We start from the raw sequence: 17,648 nt of genomic DNA on the forward strand, positions 1-17,648 counted from the left end.
ATTTTATTTGTGCGTATGATGAACGAAAGAAAGACCAGGAAAGAAAATGAATTTATAAGCACACTGCTTTTCTGATCTCTATTTAGACTAAGGGCATATATCTCCAAAAGTGGAAGAGATATCAACATTTTGCGTGTCTGTGTATTTGGTATAGGCATACTCAAAGAAAAAATGAGACACTAAAAAACATTTAAGATGCACCATTTAAACCAAAGTTGAAGCAAATGCAGAGAACTAATCAAACAAATTGAATTTGCTCAACCTGCAAATATGCAGCCTGTCCTTTTAGCTCGTGGAGCGCTCTCGAGCTCTAGAGGACAACACTGTGTTTTGTGAAAAGCTACTTGAATCCTTGCATAATTAGAGGTCTCATAGCTGTGTTAAAGATGGGGGCGGAGAAAGAGGCTAGCTGAGCAGCATTTTGCCGAAGCAAAGTGAAAAGCAAATAGCTGTGTTTTCATCAGATTATGTTCATTAAAGAGAGGGGGGAGGGGCCACGAGTCAGAGTGGATCAGAGGGGCAAACAAAGTACACTCAATCAGTGATGCAAATACAGGCTTGATTTTCTGTTCTATTTTTATGTGATTAAAAAAAAAATCTTTTACTTAAACATTATTCTAAGAGAAATTTAGGTTTAAAGAACAGGTGTTTGTATGCAATTACACTGCAGCCTAGCACGTTTGAGTCTAACTTCTATCAGCAAAGCCCCAGCAGTAAATAACACTCAATTCATCTTTAAATTCAAAGCTTTTGTTACAGATACAGTGGTGGTGTCAAGAATTATACTGATCGTTTAGAAACACACACATAATCCTAAATTTTTTATGAGGGCAAAGACATTTCAGTCCCTTTCACTCTTCAAATGTATTATACAAATACATGAAGTAAGAAGCAAAAGCAAATCTTAATATAAAATTATCTGCTACAAAAACATTAAGTTTCTGTATTACAGCCAGGAAACGGTGTGACTAATAAAAATCATCAAATAGTATCCATGTCTGTTTTAATTTTTCCCTCTCCACTTATTTAACAGTAATAAAAAATAGCACCACATAATTATTTGTAAGAAGTCTTGGCTAAAAGTTTAAAAGCTGTTTAAACAATAGACCTTATTTTGCACAGCACATGTAGCCTGTGCAAATTTAATCAGTCACACCCACAAAATTATCAATGAGTCAATTATGCAAGGCGAGCTCTTTTCATCTGAAGCACCGGCATAATTAAATTGATATAAAATATCATTAGAGGTGACAAGCTGTTAAAAGACATGATAATTGACTGCCCCTTCTGTGAGCGGCTGTCACTCGGGAAAATGCTGCCATCTAGTGAGAGAACTTGGTATTAACCTGGACTCCTCAGCAAATACAAACAACGGTACATTGCACTACAGCATACTTCACATTTAATAGTACTGACAGATCATTCTTTACAGATGATTTCCTAAAAGGATGTAGAATCACTTGCTGTACAGAGAGAACACACACCTTTACATCACTGATCTCAGTAATCGCAAATCTTCCGAAGGCACCAAAACATAATCCTAATCATCAGCTTTCAACAACTAACTCCCACATTGCAAATGTGTGGATCATTTATGTTACTGTTACATTAATAATAATCCTAGAAGAAATGTGGGATGAAGGTTGTAAAGGTCTTAAAATGATATACAGTTTGTTACTCGTTGTATTTGAACCGATGGAAAGCTCACTGAATACAAAAAGGAAAATAAACATCATTAAACCAGAGCAGCTTTATCTCTAAACCTGAAGAAATGTAACCAAAACATCAGTAACTATGAGCTGCTAAATGAGAACTAATCTATAGTAACATGGTCTGGATCAATCCCATTATAATCACTGGGGGGGGAAAATGCGGAGTGCAACATCGCAGAGTACAATCGTTTAGGCTTTGCTCATAGAGTTTCAAACATTGTACTCCTTATCAATGAACTTGGCCATAGTGGACAGCTGGATATTTGTCGTGCCCTCATAAATGGTACCTGCACAAAGAGAGAAAACAAAGCATTAGCACAGATTCCTGCCATACACAACAAAGTCCGTTTTGTCAAACTGCTCTGCACACTACATGAATCCGCCGCTTTCACTAGCAGGAGACAAGGGGGCTTAGCGTGCAGCTAGGTCTGTCGGTGCTCCAGCCGGAGAGCTCAGCAGCCAAAGTGGCAGTGATGAAAGGAAAAGTAACATTTTGAAATGGCAGCTTCCTTGGCTGTGTGCTGGTATAATGGCACTCTGAGGGGTCAGACTGGGGAATTCCAGCAGAGTCCGATTACAGCCACTGCTATCGGGCCTTCTCTCTCCGCCCCACTCTGGTCCAATCACGAACATCTACACCTGACCCTACTGTAGCACTCACAAGTTTCGTTCTTTTCACAGTAGGACTCCAGCCACAGTCACACTAAGTACACCTTATTTAAGAAGCAATCTCACTAACAGCATACAAACACAAGCCAATATTTGCAGAGTGGTCCAGAGTCCAAGCACATTTGTCGAGTTAGGCTCACCAATTTTACAGTCTCTGTAGTATTTTTCAATAGGGTAGTCTTTAGTGAAGCCTACTCCTCCCATCCACTCGATGCACTTTGATGTGGTAAGGGTGGCAACCTGAAGAAAGTAAATTATATAAAGAGACAGAGAAAATAAAAAGACTTTTTGAGTTGAACTTGTAAAAATAATTACTAGCTGAGACGGCAGCAGAGATATCACAGAAATTATAGGATGTAACAGAACCTAAAAACTGCCATGGCTTCAGGAGAGTCTCAGCAACAACTTTTACTTCTTCTACCATTGGTTGTATGAAATCATGACACAAATAACTTCATGACAACATACCTAAACAGGTCCAAAAATATCCTTGTTCTGTCCTACAGTGTACTATCACCAAAACAGGATGCTCACCTCTGCGCTGAAGTATTTAGCCATGCAGGCCTCTTTAATGAAAGTTCTTCCGGCTTCTCTCAGACGAGCAGCGTTGTACGTCAACAGCCGAGCAGCTTCAATCTGTGTTGCTACATGGGCAATTTGGTGCTGCATCCCCTAGAATATAAGAAGCACCAAAAGCAGCATCAGAATTTATTGAACCAAGCCTTATCACCACAAGGTGTTGTAAAAAATCAGAGTCCAAATATGGATCGTGACCTGGAAGTCAAAGATACGTTTTCCAAACTGCACCCTCTGTCGGGTGTAAGGAACAGTGTGATCAAAGCAACCCTGTGCCAGTCCAAGCATCTGAAACACACACAGAGTTAGAGCACCGCCCTGCTGAATTTGACATTTTAACAGAGCAGATTTTGTGTTTTAGTTTACCTGTGCTGCTATTCCAATCCTACCCTCGTTCAACATCCCGATGGCATACTTATAGCCATGACCGACCTCTCCTAAAATGTTCTTCTCTGGCACCTAGAACAGAGAGCAGAGTTTAAAAAAATCTATCTAACGCACTTGCCAGGCATTTCTCTGGTAACGTACACGATGTATGGTTGCACCTTGATATTGTCAAAGTTGAGCGAGCAGGTGGAGGAGGCCCGCAGTCCAAGCTTGTTCTCCTTCTTGCCGATTTCTAGCCCCTCGGTGTCCCGGTCCACGATGAAGCAGGTGATGCCTCTGTATCCCTGCCAAACAAAGGTGACTTTATATTTACCTTTCTGTTAATTTAATCACCATAAAGCATCAATACAACCTATAGAGGGTGGGTATTATAAAGTATAGTTTTACTTGATGTTTTTGTTTAATGAATTTGTTAAAAAAAAATCCAGCACGTCTTGGTAGTTTCCAAGATAAAAAAAATAAAAGCAATCAATATATTGTTATTAGATTATAAGCTCAGAAGCGACTGTTGAGAGGGGCCTTAAAAATCTAGGCTCAAAAAGAAATACTGCACACTCTGAGAATAGAAACATCAGCAGTTACTCACAGCAGAGGGATCCACATTGGCCATTACCAGGAAAACACCAGCATGCTCTGCATTACTGATCCACATCTTGGATCCATTGATTACATAATAGTCCTTGTGCTTTTCAGCACGCGTCTTCAGAGCAAAAGCATCGCTTCCCGACTCTGCTTCAGAGAGACAGAAGCTTCCAATCTGGGACAAATAATACAAAAGTACTAATATAAAATACAAATAAACAAGGAACAAATATAGAGAAATTTGCACATACGGTTTCCAAAAAAGAACGACATATATATGTATATATGTAAATAAATCTCTTTTACTTAACAGCAGAGTAAACCAGTACAAAGAAAACAAATCACATGATGAATGATAAAACAAAGAATTTTTGGAATCACAAATAGCAAATCTTTAGACTAATGAGGAGAAAGACCATTCAACTTATTAACAGTGCACAAGCTCAAAAGCCAGAATTCATTACAGTAAAGGGACACATTAATGCATATCAAAGGTGTCTTATTCAGTGAAGGCCATGCTTATTTCATGATAGAAAGGCAATGAATCAAATAACTATTGGTTATGACCAAGTTCTGGAGAAGGGCATCTTTCAGTGCTCTTGAAGCAGATGAGCTGGAGCAGCAGAAGACCACACCAGGTTTCTCTTGTATAAACTAAGAACAGAAAACTGAGACCACAATTTATAAGGGCTCACATAAACTGGGCAATATTAAAATGTAAAATCATTGCCTGAGATATTTTCGTATTACCCTTTAGACCCCTTAGTAGCAACTAAGCATCATTTAAACACTTCAATTAAACAGTCTTGTTGCTGACCATGTCCACTCCTTTATAATCACAGTGTACCCATCCTCCGATGGCTGGACAGCCATTAGTTAACTATTGCTTTGACTCAACTGCTGCTGTGAGCACTAAATAAATAAATAAATAAAACTAAACAGAATTGAAAGCATGATCAGAAAACATTAATCAGTTGCACTTGACAACATTAACGTTGAATTGATGTACACTGTTTTATTTCTTCCAGATTATCAAGCTGCTTACCATGTCCGTTGACAGTCGATTGAGGTACTTCTCTTTCTGAGCTGGGGTACCGAGTTTGACAAACAGCGTGTTGATCAGAGTGTTCTGGATGTCACACAGTACAGCCACAGAGGGATCCACCTTCGCCAGCTCCTCGATGACCAGAATAGAGGAGAAAAACGAGGAGCCAGTCCCGCCATATTCGGGGTCGATCTCAATGCCCATGAGCTGCAAAAATCAAATGAGTCACTAGAAGGGGGAAAAAAACTGACACTGGCGTATTTTTAATGACATTTACGTTAATTCACGATTAAATTAGTTACGTACACCTTGTTCAAAGAGGGATTTGATCACTTCCTTATCCATCTGCGAATTCTCATCCATTTTTGACACAAGTGGGGCGATGCGCTCCTGTGCATATTTTTTCACTGTCAAACAGCAATGCAGATATTTAGCATTTTAAGAAATCCTAGCTCCAGCTGTTCACTACAACATGAAACAAGAGGTCCTGCTTACCTGCTTCCCTCATCATGCCTTCCTCCTCTGTGTATGTCTGAAGTGGAGGGAAGGAGGAGACCACCTCGGCGGGCTGGTGTGAAGCCACATCTGGGGCAGATCTGGAAGAAGTGCTCCTCCACCCTACCTGGCATGCCCCCCATGGACGAGAGAGTTGTTTGAAAGACTGAAAAACAAACAGCAGTAGAAATATGTAACATCGCTTAGTAAATAATTAGTAATGAACACACAGTGTGACTGAGCATTACGCAGTAATGTCGGGCACGGTTGACCACTGTTTGAGGATTGAGTGTTGAAACTATTTTGGGATGAAACTACTTAGTTTTGAGCTTTAGCAAATATTAGCATCAGTTAGCTAAAAACGTCACATAGGCAAGAGCCAGACAGGTTACAAAATTCAATGATAAAAAAGGGTTATACCGTAGAAAAGATATTCAAATGAGCGCAGAAACTCTTCAAATGCAAATAATAATGACCTAAATATTCTGTATAACCTTTGAGAAAATCCTGACCAACGGGGCAGCCATGATGTTTGTTATGAAATGTTTAGCAGCGTACGTCCACCAGAGGGCTCATTGCTGCCTTCAGTGGCCTCCTGTAAGAGTCAGACACAACAAGTTACACTATGTAGGAGACTATAACGGCAATACATTAATCATTAACATGTCCTTGTGGGATTATCTTTATGAGCAGGAGTGGAGAAAAAAACATAAATGGCAAGTGCTTCACTGTCTGTCCTGTTACTGTTGTGAATTTTTAACTTTTTGTATGTACTTATTAAATTAAGAAATCAAACGAAAGAGACAAACTTATGCCAGTGTCATATGTGTGTCATGTGCAAAAATATAGGGCCATTGTTGTAGACTTGTGAGAATGAGCCTGTGTTTCCATCTGTTTGTGCGTACTGAAACCCATGTGCGCGTATTCAGATCTCTGTGTGTTTATTCTGATCCGTGTGGTTCACGCATAGTCAGATTTATACATATAAAAAATATAATAAATATATAAATATATATATTAATATATATTAATGACAACCAGTTATATATTATAGATAGAGAGAGAGAGGGCGAAAGAGAACGACAGCCCCATACGAAAATAAACATAGGTTATATTTTTCCGATAATAGAGAAGGCAACAGTTGCGTTTGGGTGGCTGCTAACATATCAGAAAAAACGGAAGCGATCGCATGTTCGCCAGGTAACAGCATGAGATGATAAACTGTCCCATTAAACTCTCCTGTTAGCTCGAAGAAAAACCGTTTGTTAGAGTTGTTACGGCAAAATATGGACCACACTAACGATTGTGCTTAATTTGGGTGTTAAAATTTAAAATACAAGAGCTTAAATCTAGGTAATGTTAGTGCTGCTGCTATAAGCAGTAGGCTAGTCATTAAGAACGCTAGCAGCAGTAGGTTAGCTGCTGTCAGAATACCAAAGCAGACTTGTAGTACATCGCCATCACCTTTTAATCTTTTTCTTCAGGCTCAGCACATGAGAAGGAACATGGAGGAGATAAAGACCGAGCCCGTGGATTTTGTAAAAGAATTTCAAGAATACCTGACCCAGCAAACCCAGCATGTCAACATGATTTCAGGCTCCGTGTGTGGTGAAAAAGAGACAGCGGAGTCGTTTCAAGCCGGTGAGAAGGAAGCACACTAATATACAAACAAGTGATTTACGTGTTTACTAAGCAAAATCATATGTTGAAGTCATGCTGTGTTTGTTTGTAGTTGCCCCAAGGTGTGAGCAAAATGGTCTGGACCCCCCGTCTGTGGAGGTGAGACTGTCTGTGGAGGATGGGTCAGATGTGCAGATGGATGGCCTGGAGAGGACCTGCGATGGAAAGTATAAATGCAGCTACTGCAGCTATGCAAACAAGGGCATGGCTCGCTTAATAGAGCATATCCGCATCCACACAGGTCAGAGTTCCCACCATGTAAATATCCCCGATATACAGCTGATAAAATGAAATACTGAAAAGCTTCACCTTGTCTAAACCTTGTGTAATAGACACTTCTTTACCTCTGTGCACACCATCACAGTAAAATATGCTGGTTAATATCAGAGTTATAACTGCAGTTATTTCCTTGCCCAGGAGAAAAGCCTCACCGCTGCCAGCTGTGCCCATTTGCATCTGCGTACGAGCGTCACTTGGAAGCCCACATGCGCTCACACACAGGAGAGAAGCCCTACAAGTGTGACCTCTGCGCCTTCCGATGCAGTGACCGCAGCAACCTGTCGCACCATCGGCGCCGCCGCCACAAGCTTTTGCCCACCAGGGTGGCACGCTCTCCTTTCTCCAACAAGAGAATGCTGAGTGCTTTGCAGAAGAGGACGGCCTCGCTGGGGTTTGGACGGCGCCTCCTCATCAATCTCAACCCGCCCTCCGTGGTGATGCCAAAATCGGATTTTCTGACTGACTTGTCTCACAAAATCCACCATTTAAACAGCAGCGAGTATAAGAACGCTCCCAGGGTGGATGAGAAGGAAAGTCGCAACAGGAGTGCTAATGGTTTGACTTTTAAAAACCCACTCGACCAGGTGTCTACACTAGCCGGTCAGTTGGCTGAGCTCCACCCTGAGTCTCAGACTCCCGTGTCCCCAGACAGGGAGTCACTAAAAGATGAGAAGCCCATCCTAATACATAATGTCTCCAGTGAACAGGTTGCAATATGCTCAAATGGATTGCAGATATCATCACTTAAAAAAGAATCTCCCACCTCACGCCATGAGAACTGTAGTCCTGCTCTGAGCCTTGGCTTTGAGAACAACATGAACGCTCTGACTGCGTGTGTTAGCAACAGCCAGTCGGGCACACCCGCCCCTGGCCTGACTATACCGGACCAGCAGGTCATGTATAAATGCCAACATTGTGATATTCACTTTTCTGACAATATCCTCTACACTATTCACATGGGCTGCCATGGCTATGAACATCCATTCCAGTGCAACAGCTGTGGGCATAAATGCGCAGACAAATACGATTTTGCCTGCCATTTTGCCCGTGGCCAACATAAAAACTGATTCCTGGCAGCACAGACTTATATGGAGCCCTTGTTTTTGTTATATTGGTTATATTTAGCAACTGAACATAGTGAGACTGTTTTACATTTCATGTTTTAAGTTGTTTTCTTTTTTTTACTTTACACTTCTACATCTGCACTATACTCTTGCCTTACTGCTTTTCTACCTTGATCCCAACTTTGGGCTTCTCGTATTAGTTGTGAACGTACAAAACCACAAATGACACTTTACAACACATCATAGTTTGTTGTGAGAGTTAGTTAACGCCTTGTGATATCTGTACTCCTTTGCTCATGCAACTTATTGGGTTTGGCATTAGACTGGGATTTGCAGTGTTTCATCGCTATGGAGTGAGTCATTAGGATTTCATTCAGCCTGTTGAGTAAATCACATTTATAAAGGCAGCTATATACACTGATCAGCCAGAACATTGAAACCACTGACAGGCAAAATGAATAACAGTGATTATCCGTTACAGTGCAATGAAATGGGCTTCTGTGGCCCGTCTACTAACTGGAAGGTTGGTTGGTTGATCCCCAAAGTATCCTTGGGTAAGCTACTGAACCCTCAAATTACCCCCAAAGTATAATTGGAGTGTATGTGAGAATGTTACAAAGTGCCGTGTGAATGTGTATGTGTGATTGGGTGAATGAAGTCTTGCAGCTATACAAGTACCAGTTCATTTGCCAGTGTTCAGATGGGAAGATTTTGCGTGTGGCACAATGTGTGGCACTCACGTGGCACACACTAGCACACCCAGAACAAGCCCCACAGTGCATCACCCTGCTGCCAACATCCCAAAGGTGCTGTGTCCAAACCATGAATGCTTAGATCTCTGTTTTCCAGCAGGAAGGTGGGGCCCAATTCAATATTGTGAGGGTGGTTTTAATGTTGTGGCTGTTGGGTGTGGGGCTTTTTTTTCCTTTTTTTTAAATACAACACCAAAACAGTATTAAGCACCAAACATTTTAAGCTCAACCAGCTTTGTATTCACAGCGGAGCCATCGAAGTGCCATTCTCACCACCGTTTGTAAATTGCTTGTATGCCTAATAATTATACACCAAAGTCTCAATCATGGTTAAATTAGCCAGACACATTCCTCAGTGGAAGTTGTAGTTCTAATATTTATTTATATCTAACCTCAGAAACTACAATTAGTAGTTTTTTTTTGTTTTTACAGTTGTGTTACATCCCTTTTTAAAAATTAATATTTATATACTGTCTCAAGTAACTTTGTGTACATACAACTTTAAAATTAATTGTAGCCACTTACTGTCTGTATATTAGCCAATGCTGAGCCATATTAAAGATCCCATATAACCAGGGATGGTTTACGACACCAGCTGTCCGCCAACTATAATCCAGTTTTGAGATACCTTCCCAGACGCCGTAACGCCCATTCACATCCTGGGCCATCTGACCTCAGGAAATCACATGATAGGGTGGGGCTAGGTTTCACAATGAGCTCACCCGAAACCATGGCTGATTGTGACCCATTTTCACATCTTAGCTCATGTGATTAGGTAGAGGATCAATAGGGGGTCCATTGTCCCTCTTGGAGGGACACTCCCACAGGGATTAAATCTGGGACTCTTTACAGTTTGACCCTAGAACTGAAGAAGCTTCTAGGATGAGAGGTGAAACATCTTCAAGAAACTTAAAGAAGTCCAGATGCTTTTCTTTCCAAGCTCCTTAGATCCCATATAACCCTCATTATGTTACATGTAATGTGAACTAATGTTAGTGGCTTTTCATTTTGTGCAAATCTTGGACACATTAACTTGTTTGTACATGATAATGTTAGTATGGGCAGAAAATGTCAGTGAGATAATAATGATACTCTAAATTACCACATTGTACCATATCAGGAGAGAAGTCACATAGACGTCTGAAATCAGTTGAGGAGAATTTATTTTTAAAAATAAACATTTCATTCACAGTTGTAATAACCAAGTTATTAAATTACAACCATTTACAAGTGTTTCACTTAGTAGCAGAAAAATAATTTTAAAAAAAGCATTTTTAATTATTACATTTAATAAAATACAGTACATTGGCTATTCAGTCAAGCTTATTTGTCATTCATGATTCTAGACAAGATTTCTTTCAAGTCATCATTAAAAATTTCAGCTGCTCTCTTCGCTGCATGCTCTACGTTGATTTCCTCTTCTTGGATAAATGGCACTTCATGGAGGAAATGTTTCCGCAGGTTATGAAGAAACGTTGCTTTGGATTCACTCAGCTGAGCAGCCAAAGACCTCATGCGTTCAGGAGGTACTTTGTTCTCTAAAATTAGGGAAAGACGAGTTGATCATTTAGCTAGGCTTCAAGTGGCAGCATGCTCTGTTAAACTTGAAATAATAAATATTTTCCAAGGCTGACCTCTGGCAGTCTTCATAGCTTCAGAGATGAGGTGTCGACAGGCCTGGTCAGCCTGGTGGACAACACTATTGGCACATTTCAGACGATCAGCATCCTGCAAAATAGATGATGATATATGTGCAGGTGTATGTCTTAAGCCAATACCTATGTATATATGAAAACAGCAACATAGATAAAAAGAATTCAGTTATGCATGATGGCATTTCTCTGGCTTCTTGTATTTCCACTACTGATGATGCATTCTTATCTCAGTGCAAAACTGTCCTTTTAATATATTTCTAATTTTCCACTTATAATATGTAGTATTAAGGGACCTGTTATTACTACTGTAGTATCAAGACAAGACTACCTGCTGTAATGTTGTTTATGATCATAAGTGAGTATTTTTTTTAAACAGTATGTGTTAATAATGAATCATTGTTATTATTATTGCATGTTGTTGATGATGTAATAATCGTTATATCTTAACCCCTCCCCTTCGTTTTTTTCCCTTCTCTGTCTCCTTTCCCATCCCTCATCCATCCCCTTAACAGTAGCTTGGTGTAATGATGTTCCAATATAGCTGACCGTTAAAACTTTAAGAGTTGCATGGAAGAGGCTCTGGGTCACTTTCTTTACCACTGAGATAGACAAAAATCTATTTTACTCAACTGACAACCCACTTATAAACAGTCTCACTCCTTAGGGTCTGAGGGCTGTTTTAAAGGGGGGTCATGCTTGAGGTTGGCCCCCTCTGATTAGGTACTGTTGATTTGAGGACTCTTGACTATGCGTTATTTCATATGTTAAACCTTTAGAAATGATAAAAATGATCTGCTTCTGTAGCTACATCACTAGCATTTGTCTCAAGTTTACTCTACAGTGACGCACCTTTTGTTCTTTGTTGTCTTCTCCCAGGCTTAGTGGGTTATTTAGTGCAGAGGAGATCAACTCCATCACCCTCTGGCTGAGGATAAGCCACATAGGAGAACACAGAGGCAACAAATTAAAGCCTGACTTATGAATTGACTTTGGTAATTAATCTTTATGACTGCTCTTTCTGCTGCCTTACATGTCAGATTTGGACACAGTTCCTGTGCTGTTAAGTGTAATGCTGTTAATCTCCCATGAGTTCTTCTGAGGATTCGGAGACTCCAACCGCTTCACCATCTCCAGTATCACCTCAGTGGGAACTGGCTGAGATCTGCTCTGGTTTCTGCTGACGCATGATTCTAAATCACACTGTAGGTAGACCTGGCAGAAACCCAGCGAATCTGCAACATCAGAAGACGTTAACCCAATATTTGAAGAGCCACATAGCGTTAAGTGGCATATTCAGTTGATAAGAGGGGTCTTACACTTCCTTGCAAGCTGACAAACTTCATATCTCATACTTGGATAGTAGAAGTTGTCATCCAGCAGAAAGACGAGAGGTGGCTTCAGACCTTTAGGCCCCATCAGAGCTTGAGTGCACTGTTCCCAGGCAGCAACGCTGATCCCAGAGCTGCTCGGTGCCTCTGGCAGTATTTCTGACTTCTGCAAGAACTGCTCAATACAGTACAACACTGCTTGTCTGTGTGACTTCCATTCAGTGTGCTAGAGAGGAGAATCAGTTCTAAAATTAGTAGGACATACTCAAGCTACTTATGATGTATGGAGACAATATGGATTTAAAAAACAATGTGCTGCAGAATAAAAGTACTTTGAATATTTAATACAGTCACATATCGTGCAGCAGAAGGTAACATTACAGGGAAATCAAGAAGCTTGTTGTTTAGGTTGGCTCAAGACTTACAGCAGGTTGCTTACTAATGTTGGGTCAATCCCCAGCTCCTGGATTCTATATGATGAAGTGTCCTTGGACAAAATACTTATCCTCAAATATCCTATGATGCAAGTGCTAAAATTTACCATGGCCTAAACTATCTGATGTTTTATCTATGTCAATGTTTTACTCTTTCCTAAACTGGGAAAGGGTAAAACATTGGATGGAAAAGTGTAGTGAGAATTACCTGAGTTAGCCAAAAAAACCAAAACAAATCTAACCTCTAATCTTCAAGCACTGAACACATGAAATGTACTTACATGGATGGGTAAATTGACCTAACTTAGTGCTGTCAAAGAGCTAAACCTTTTATTTCTTTACATTTTCTATTAATTAGCACCAAACTATTTGTTATTTAATGTAAAGCTGTACTATTTTGATTGCGTTCTCTTACAGTCATAATGCCCTACTATAGCTAATATTACGCAGGATGGTTGGTTCACATTACATTTGAATCATGTCCTTACCATTTCTTGCAGGTTAACACCATCCTCGACCACTTTGGTCCGAAAAGCTTGCTCTGGGATCAGGTCATCGTATGGCACCACAGTGGCTCTCCATCCGTGCTGTGTGGCGGTACTGAGAATCCGGCGGGCCAGGGTGGACTTCCCAGCAGCGGGTAGCCCGCAGAGGACACACAGACAGGCCGAAGCCCTGCTGACACTCACGGTCTCCTCTGTTGCCATGGGCTACGAGAGAGCAGTTTCACAACCCAGCTTCTACTACTTACATTTGTACTCTGTTTGCAGCCATGTTGGATATTAACTTCCGCATATTCTTCCGCATGTCATTTCCTACCGACGTCCTTCAAAATAAAAGCACATAATATTTTATTTATTTTTTTTTGTCTGTCCCATTTGGTTCTTTAGCCGTCAGAATTGTTGTCTGAAGACCAACAAGAATACCAAATGGATTTATTTTGCCAAATGGATCATCATGGCATTGCCGTATTGGTCCATTTGATCAACCTTTGTTGTTATTATTTATTTTATTTTCAGTTGTTACAGTTGGGACAGACATGACTGGGGGATAGGAAAGAGAGGAAGGAAAAGAAAAACAGAAGGGAAAAGGGACAGTGAGAAAGGGCACTTACAAAGACAAAGAGAAAAAGAAAAAAAAATCTCCTGGATCACCTGTTGAGAGAAAAAGAAGAGAAAACAAGCAAAAAAAAAAACGAAGCAACATACTAAACACAACACCATCCCGTTAATCTAGCTAAGTGTGAACAGCAGTAAATACTAAATATTGAATGTTGTTGTGCAGCACACAGGGCAGACAGCGCACAATGTGCTTTGAAGTAGCAGCTAAGGAAGGTGTAGTTTATGTCTACGAACAGTGAACATCCGTGTGCACACCTGTGTGGATCAGCGCGCTTGTATACAAAAGGTTTCTCCATGTAACGGTCTGCTAGAGGGTGTGGGGGGCCATAGCCCCGTCCCCCAGGGCATGAAGCAGGCATGGAGGAGATCCAGGCTCCAGACATCCAGAGGCCCCAGAGTGCGAGAGCCCAAGGTGGACCACCGGAGGGGCATCCGTGCCACCCTCCTGGGAAGGGCTGAGGAGATCCCCAGACGAGGGGTCACCCAGTAGCCATGGAGCAGAAGCCAGAGGGGGCTGCACTGGCGTGCCCGCCGGCTCTGCCGGCAGCCAGCTGTGCCAGAGTGAACCGAGCCGCAGACCCCGAGGCCAGAGGCCCGGGGGGTCCCCTTTGCCCCGGAAGAGGCCTGACCGAGCGACAGGCACCAGGCCCCGCCAAGTAGCCACCGGGAGTGAGCTGGTGCATACCTGAGCGCCCAGCCCCGGACACCAAGAACCACCAATGCACCAACCCCTGAGGGCATCAGTCACTGGCAGGGAGTGTGGTGAGGGGAGATAGGCCTCCACACTTTGGAGGGCCTGGGTGTTCCCAGAGAGGTGGAGTCTAAGACCCGACCTGACATATAGACACAGACAAACAGGCACACACAGACACAAACATGCATTCCCACCCTCATGCACACATATACAAACACTCAGCACTCACCCAACTTAGTAATAGACATACATGGACATGTACACACAATCACACTCCCCAAACATACTCTATACCCCGGGTCCAGGTACCCTCACCCCCAGAGGGGGAAACGGCACCCAGACCCAAGAGATGTGACCCTTTCCCCCGTGGTGGAGGCAAGCAGACCGCCCCAGGCTCCGCGGCAGCAGGGAGGCCCATCGGACAGCCAACACCTCCTCCCAGCCCCCTGCCCCGATGGCTAGTAGAGAACGGGGGTGTGTGAAGACCCCATACCTCCCTCCTCCCGCTCATGTGTAGTGTTGCTGCGTGTTGTTCTAAAGTGCATTTAAAACAAGGGAGGGCATGGTGCTGCTGCCAGAGAGCAGCAGGTGTTAGCACGGCCCCTTTCGAGAACCCTCAATGTCTACATGGATTTAAAATTGAGAGGTGGGCACCGGTGCCAGAGGTAAGGTTGAATACACAGACCGTCCACTGGACGCCGTTAACGTGGTCACCCTAAAGGCCCTATGTATATGTGTGTGTTATGAGAGTGTGAGGAATGTGGATGTCTAAGTTGTGGAATAAAATTGAGGCACAGGTGGCCAGAAGGGGACAGAGGGGGGGGGAATGCCTCCCCTGCACCCTGGTGACACACCCGCACCCCAAGGCCCTACCTGTGTGGGTGGGTGTGGTGGAGCGGGAAGAGGGAGGCAGCCGGGGATGGGGAGGAAAAGAAGGGAGGGGCAAGATGCCCCTCCCTAGGGCCAGCTCCCCCGCTGACCCCAGTAGGCACCCCCGTCCTCTGGTACCCACCAAGGCAAGGGAGCCCAGGCCCATCCAGACCGGGGCCTACGGTAGCAGCACCGCCAAGCCCCACAGGACCCGGGGAAGCCCACCCCACCCCACCGCAGAGGAAACTGTACCCACCCCAACATTCAATCATCTCCCAGACTACACAAGACAACAGACACCCAGGTTAGGTTTACTCTCCACCTCTCCTATGTCTCTCCCCCATAATATTTTAAAAGGTTATTCCAAAAGAATTTAAAAAAAAAAAAAAAGACTGTTGTAAACGACGTGTAAGGGCGTGTTGGACAGTACTAAATAATATTGTAAATGAAGGAACTAAAGGATTGGAATATCCAAATAACTTTCAAATACAAAATACAACGACTAGTGACATAAAACAAATCGCAAATGGTTTTAATGACTTTTTTCTTGATGTTGGTCCTAGCTTGGCTAAAGAAATTGTAAAATCTGGACACCCTCCTAAAACTATTAATGTAGCAAACTCAATGTTTATGAGGGGAGTAGATGAAGAGGAAATTATGGATGTAGTTACATCCTTTAACTCCAAGAAATCAACTGACCGTGATGGCACTGATATGGACTTAATTAAAGATATTATTGGATGTATTGTGAAACCATTTACCTACATTTGTAATCTGTCATTACAAAGTAGATTATTTTCTGATAAGATGAAAATCGCAAAGTTAGCTCCAATGTATAAAGCTGGAGATAACAAACTATCGGCCCATCTCTCTACTACGGCAGTTCTCTAAGATACTGGAAAAAATATTTTACAATAGATTATATGACTTTATCACAAAAAACAATGTACTATATGAACAACAGTATGGATTTAGACCCAAAATGACCACAATGCATGCCTTAATGGAGTTTATAGATACAGTAGCAACTGCTATTGAAAACAAAGAATATGCTGTTGGAGTTTTTTTAGATTTAAAGAAAGCATTTGATACAGTTGATCGCAACCTTTTACTTAACAAACTATGTACATATGGGGTCAGAGGGGTGGCATTATCATGGGTTAACAGTTACCTTAAAAACCATAAACAATTTACCCAAATAAATGCCATAAAGTCAGAATTGAAACCCGTTGTGTGTGGGGTTCCCCAAGGATCATTTTTGGGGCCGCTGCTTTTCATATTGTACATTAATGAGATATGTGCAATTTCAACATCTTTGAAAATAATATTGTTTGCGGATGATACAAACTTACTGTGCTGTGGAAGTAACTTGGAACAACTTCTGAATGAACTAGAAAATGAATTAAATAATCTGAAGACCTGGTTTGACCATAATAAATTAATATTGAACCTGAGTAAAACAAAATTCATAATATTTGGGAAACGCACATATTCTATTAATAGTAAACTGACAATAAATAACACTGAATTAGACAGAGTATCTGAAATAAAATTCCTTGGGGTGATAATACATCACAAACTATCCTGGATTCCAGACATTACTTATATCAAAGGCAAAATATCGAAGTCTCTGGCAATTCTCTACAAGGTTAAGGATCTCATAAATCAAACATCATTATATACTCTGTATTGTTCTATCATAGTGCCGTACATGACAGACGTGTGGACGTGTGGGGAAACACGTATAAAACACACACCCATCCAATATACATTCTGCAATAAAGAGCAATAAGGATAATAAATAAAGCTACTTCAAGAGAACCATCAAATCCACTTTTTATCAAATTAAATATTCTCAAATTTAAAGATTTGGTTGACCTCAGAACTGCGCAAACAATGTACAAAGCAGCAAATAAATCTTTGCCCCACAACATTCAGAACTTGTTCCAAATAAGACCAAATACTCATGACCAGCAAGCCAGTAGTAAGGACAAATGTAAAATATCACAGCATTACAGTCAGAGGAGTTAGTGTGTGGAACACCTGTACAGATGAAATCAAGAAAAGTAAATCAATACAAAAATTCACACATTAAGCAGGTGTTAAACACAGGGTGATTAGTTTATGTAAAAATGTAGTTTGTTGTTGTTTTGGTTTATGTGCTGAAAATGGTTTTATTTGTGTATGTTCAATGTGTTAGACTTGTACATAGTTAAACATATATGGATCAAATAATGTTGAATTCTGGACATGGATTTGTAAGCAATGAAATTTGAAATAAGGGGGTAGGAACAGGAAAAGTGTA

The 17,648-nt window shown here is 41.5% G+C and overlaps 3 protein-coding genes across 6 annotated transcripts; 1 reads left to right on the top strand and 2 right to left on the bottom strand.

Moving 5' to 3' along the window:
• Positions 1 to 1,008: 1,008 nt before the first annotated feature.
• Positions 1,009 to 10,174, bottom strand: acadsb (acyl-CoA dehydrogenase short/branched chain). Of its 2 annotated transcripts, XM_063482849.1 has the most exons (12): positions 9,767 to 10,174; positions 5,961 to 6,061; positions 5,467 to 5,632; positions 5,278 to 5,378; positions 4,972 to 5,178; positions 3,931 to 4,101; positions 3,503 to 3,628; positions 3,324 to 3,416; positions 3,156 to 3,245; positions 2,916 to 3,053; positions 2,522 to 2,621; positions 1,010 to 1,999 (listed from the first exon to the last, which is right to left on the bottom strand). In XM_063482849.1, exons 2-12 carry the CDS (start codon positions 5,991 to 5,993, stop codon positions 1,923 to 1,925), a joined length of 1,302 nt encoding a protein of 433 aa, XP_063338919.1. In that variant the 5' UTR covers positions 5,994 to 6,061; positions 9,767 to 10,174; the 3' UTR covers positions 1,010 to 1,922. The 2 variants fall into 2 exon arrangements, with proteins under 2 accessions (XP_063338920.1, XP_063338919.1); XM_063482850.1 differs by lacking the exon at positions 9,767 to 10,174 and having other exon boundaries at positions 1,009 to 1,999; positions 5,887 to 5,988.
• LOC134633794 (zinc finger protein Pegasus-like) lies at positions 6,645 to 9,768 on the top strand. Of its 2 annotated transcripts, none has more exons than XM_063482852.1 (4): positions 6,645 to 6,666; positions 6,951 to 7,107; positions 7,199 to 7,387; positions 7,564 to 9,768. In XM_063482852.1, exons 2-4 carry the CDS (start codon positions 6,960 to 6,962, stop codon positions 8,490 to 8,492), a joined length of 1,266 nt encoding a protein of 421 aa, XP_063338922.1. In that variant the 5' UTR covers positions 6,645 to 6,666; positions 6,951 to 6,959; the 3' UTR covers positions 8,493 to 9,768. The 2 variants fall into 2 exon arrangements, with proteins under 2 accessions (XP_063338922.1, XP_063338921.1); XM_063482851.1 differs by lacking the exon at positions 6,645 to 6,666 and adding an exon at positions 6,678 to 6,819.
• A 115-nt stretch (positions 10,175 to 10,289) lies between the features above and the next one.
• Positions 10,290 to 13,457, bottom strand: LOC134633796 (L-seryl-tRNA(Sec) kinase). Of its 2 annotated transcripts, none has more exons than XM_063482854.1 (6): positions 13,147 to 13,457; positions 12,249 to 12,450; positions 11,927 to 12,128; positions 11,746 to 11,821; positions 10,876 to 10,969; positions 10,290 to 10,779 (listed from the first exon to the last, which is right to left on the bottom strand). In XM_063482854.1, exons 1-6 carry the CDS (start codon positions 13,363 to 13,365, stop codon positions 10,565 to 10,567), a joined length of 1,008 nt encoding a protein of 335 aa, XP_063338924.1. In that variant the 5' UTR covers positions 13,366 to 13,457; the 3' UTR covers positions 10,290 to 10,564. The 2 variants fall into 2 exon arrangements, with proteins under 2 accessions (XP_063338924.1, XP_063338923.1); XM_063482853.1 differs by having other exon boundaries at positions 12,213 to 12,450.
• Between the last annotated feature and the right edge of the window lie 4,191 nt (positions 13,458 to 17,648).

Source organism: Pelmatolapia mariae, linkage group LG8 (genome assembly GCF_036321145.2).
Source record: "Pelmatolapia mariae isolate MD_Pm_ZW linkage group LG8, Pm_UMD_F_2, whole genome shotgun sequence".
NCBI classification, from domain to species: domain Eukaryota; kingdom Metazoa; phylum Chordata; class Actinopteri; order Cichliformes; family Cichlidae; genus Pelmatolapia; species Pelmatolapia mariae.

What these genes read in the sequence shown, in the direction of transcription:
- acadsb (XM_063482849.1), bottom strand. Translation starts at nt 5,993, where the DNA reads ATGGCTGCCCCGTTGGTCAGGATTTTCTCAAAG. An exon ending in GGATTGGAATAGCAGCACAG is followed by an intron (nt 3,246 to 3,323) that starts GTAAACTAAAAC and finishes TGTGTGTTTCAG; the next exon opens with ATGCTTGGACTGGCACAGGG. An exon ending in CTAAATACTTCAGCGCAGAG is followed by an intron (nt 2,622 to 2,915) that starts GTGAGCATCCTG and finishes TACTTTCTTCAG; the next exon opens with GTTGCCACCCTTACCACATC.
- LOC134633794 (XM_063482852.1), top strand. Translation starts at nt 6,960, where the DNA reads ATGAGAAGGAACATGGAGGAGATAAAGACCGAGCCCGTGGATTTTGTA. An exon ending in AGCGGAGTCGTTTCAAGCCG is followed by an intron (nt 7,108 to 7,198) that starts GTGAGAAGGAAG and finishes GTTTGTTTGTAG; the next exon opens with TTGCCCCAAGGTGTGAGCAA. An exon ending in GCATATCCGCATCCACACAG is followed by an intron (nt 7,388 to 7,563) that starts GTCAGAGTTCCC and finishes TTCCTTGCCCAG; the next exon opens with GAGAAAAGCCTCACCGCTGC.
- LOC134633796 (XM_063482853.1), bottom strand. Translation starts at nt 13,365, where the DNA reads ATGGCAACAGAGGAGACCGTGAGTGTCAGCAGGGCTTCGGCCTGTCTG. An exon ending in TTGTCAGCTTGCAAGGAAGT is followed by an intron (nt 12,129 to 12,212) that starts GTAAGACCCCTC and finishes CTGATGTTGCAG; the next exon opens with ATTCGCTGGGTTTCTGCCAG. An exon ending in AAGACAACAAAGAACAAAAG is followed by an intron (nt 10,970 to 11,745) that starts GTGCGTCACTGT and finishes TCTATTTTGCAG; the next exon opens with GATGCTGATCGTCTGAAATG.